The 2,037-nt window shown below is 40.6% G+C and overlaps 1 protein-coding gene across 1 annotated transcript in view; it reads right to left on the bottom strand.

Moving 5' to 3' along the window:
• Positions 1-468: 468 nt before the first annotated feature.
• LOC107661459 (dedicator of cytokinesis protein 4-like) overlaps positions 469-2,037 on the bottom strand; it is an 82,244-nt gene continuing 80,675 nt past the window's right edge. Inside the window, exons 50-52 of the mRNA XM_016451049.1 lie at positions 1,364-1,439; positions 1,088-1,149; positions 469-997 (exon numbers count right to left, since the gene is read on the bottom strand). Of these exons, the coding sequence (XP_016306535.1) occupies positions 593-997; positions 1,088-1,149; positions 1,364-1,439 (543 nt within the window). The 3' untranslated portion in view covers positions 469-592. The remainder of the gene's footprint in view (positions 998-1,087; positions 1,150-1,363; positions 1,440-2,037) is intronic.

The following is a 2,037-nucleotide window of genomic DNA, read 5'->3' as shown; positions in this document are numbered from 1 at the left end:
ATAAATCAATAAAGCATGTATGAAATGTGTCAAATAAATAAATAAATTATATTTTGCAAAAGACTTTGATGTATTAACATTTATCTATTTATTGACATCATTTATTTATTGACACAATATTTGAAATGTGAATAAAAATGAATGAAATGTGTCAATACATAAATAACTTTTAAATTATGTTTTGTATCGGACTATGATAGATTTATGAACATTTATTTATTTACTTCATTGACACCTCTTGATTTATTTATTGACATACTTATTGAAAAATTGTTATATGATTTTAATTATTTATAAATAATAGTATAAATAAAGCATGAAATGTGTCAATAAATGAATAAATGACTTACATTTTTGCTTTGGACTTTGACATATTTATTGACATTTTTTATTTATTTATTGACATATTCGTACTAATTTAGTAAGATAAGTAAGATTTGAAAGATTTATTTATATGCCACTCCCTATCCTCCACAAAAAAAATGCACCTCCTTGCATTTGAAAACATTGCCAATTATGATACATAACCTACAGTTATTTTACAGTAAACGGCTGCAAAAAATGCGACGTAGTCCAAGTTACCGCTGACGCGCTACAGCTGAGAGACCTTCCTGGGTGTGGGCCGGTGACGGGGCTCCGAATTAATGCGCTGCACGCGGTTCAGCTGGGGTTTGCCGGTCAGGCTGGTGTTGTCGGTACTGGGTGGCACTGACAGACTGTGAGGCAGTGGCATCGCTCGCCGGGGATTGTTCCGCTCGTAGACGCTGTAGGGCGGAGGAGTCTTGCTGCCCCGGCGAATGGGCACGTCTGCGGGGACGGTGGGGGGTAGAGGAGGGTCGGGCGGTGGGAGGTCGATCCCGCACATTTCGGAGACGCTGCAGCGGCTGAGGGATGAGATCCCGCTGCTGTAGCTGCCAGAGCGGGCAGGTGAGTGAGATGCCAGGCTCCCCATCGGCAAGCCATCGGTCGGGGATGGCGTGAGGGTCGGGACCATTGACTGCAGAGAAAAACCAAGGACAAACTTCATTAGATACACCAACTTATCACCAACTATTAACACAGAGTGACTTAAGCATAAACCAGTCACCTTCTGAGGGGAACGGGCGGTTGGCATGGGAGACAGTGACCTCACGTTCTTGCACAGAGATCCTACTCAACACACACACACACAGAGCAACAAAAGGACGTGTCACTGAGCTGTACATAACCGACTCAAGTGTAACGGCTGTTATATCCTGTGCAACACACACACACACACACACACACACACACACACACAGAGGAACAAAAGGACGTGTCATTGAGCTGTACATAACCGACTGAAGTGTAACGGCTGTTATCTGACAGCAGAAAGCTGCAGTACCTGTCTCAGGTGTGGAGAGATTGGGTTCACAGCGTGGTAATGCTGAATCCACTGGTATTTGGAACGGAATCATCCTCTGCAAAAGATATAAAAGATAGAAATCCCAGTCAATCTGCTACTCCTGCTATACTGTGGACATTTATTGAAAACTGTGAGATAGTTTGGGACTGCTATTTAATAGCCTTACCTTACAGGCTGTTTATTCAGTATTAGTCATTCTTAACAGTCTTAACTTAATTTTGTGAAATAAATTTGCTTTGTTTTTGTGAGTTTGCTTCCTTCTTTTCTGAGAAGATCAATAATATCAGAAAGGCGATTAGCACATCCTCAAGTTATGCAGAGGTCAGACAGATTCGACCGCAATTTCAAAAAGAAGTTACTATGTCTGTTTTTGAAGCAATTGACAGGAAAATTTTGGAAGAAATAGTACAGCACCTTAAATCTTCAACCTGCTATCTTGACACACTTCCCACATCTTTTTTCAAAAGTGTGCTTAACTGTTTAGAAGCAGATCTCTTAGAAGTGGTGAACACCTCACTTCTTACTTTTCCAAACTCCCTGAAAGCTGCAGTTGTTAAGCCCCTTCTGAAAAAGAGCAATCTTGAAAACACCATATTGAGCAACTAAAGACCAATATCAAATCTTCCTTTTATAGGCAAGATTATTGAAAAGGT

This window comes from Sinocyclocheilus anshuiensis, unplaced genomic scaffold (assembly GCF_001515605.1).
Source record: "Sinocyclocheilus anshuiensis isolate Anshui unplaced genomic scaffold, SAMN03320099.WGS_v1.1 scaffold491, whole genome shotgun sequence".
NCBI classification, from domain to species: domain Eukaryota; kingdom Metazoa; phylum Chordata; class Actinopteri; order Cypriniformes; family Cyprinidae; genus Sinocyclocheilus; species Sinocyclocheilus anshuiensis.
Note: the sequence above shows the minus strand (reverse complement) of the source record. Positions and strands in the feature narration are given on the sequence as shown.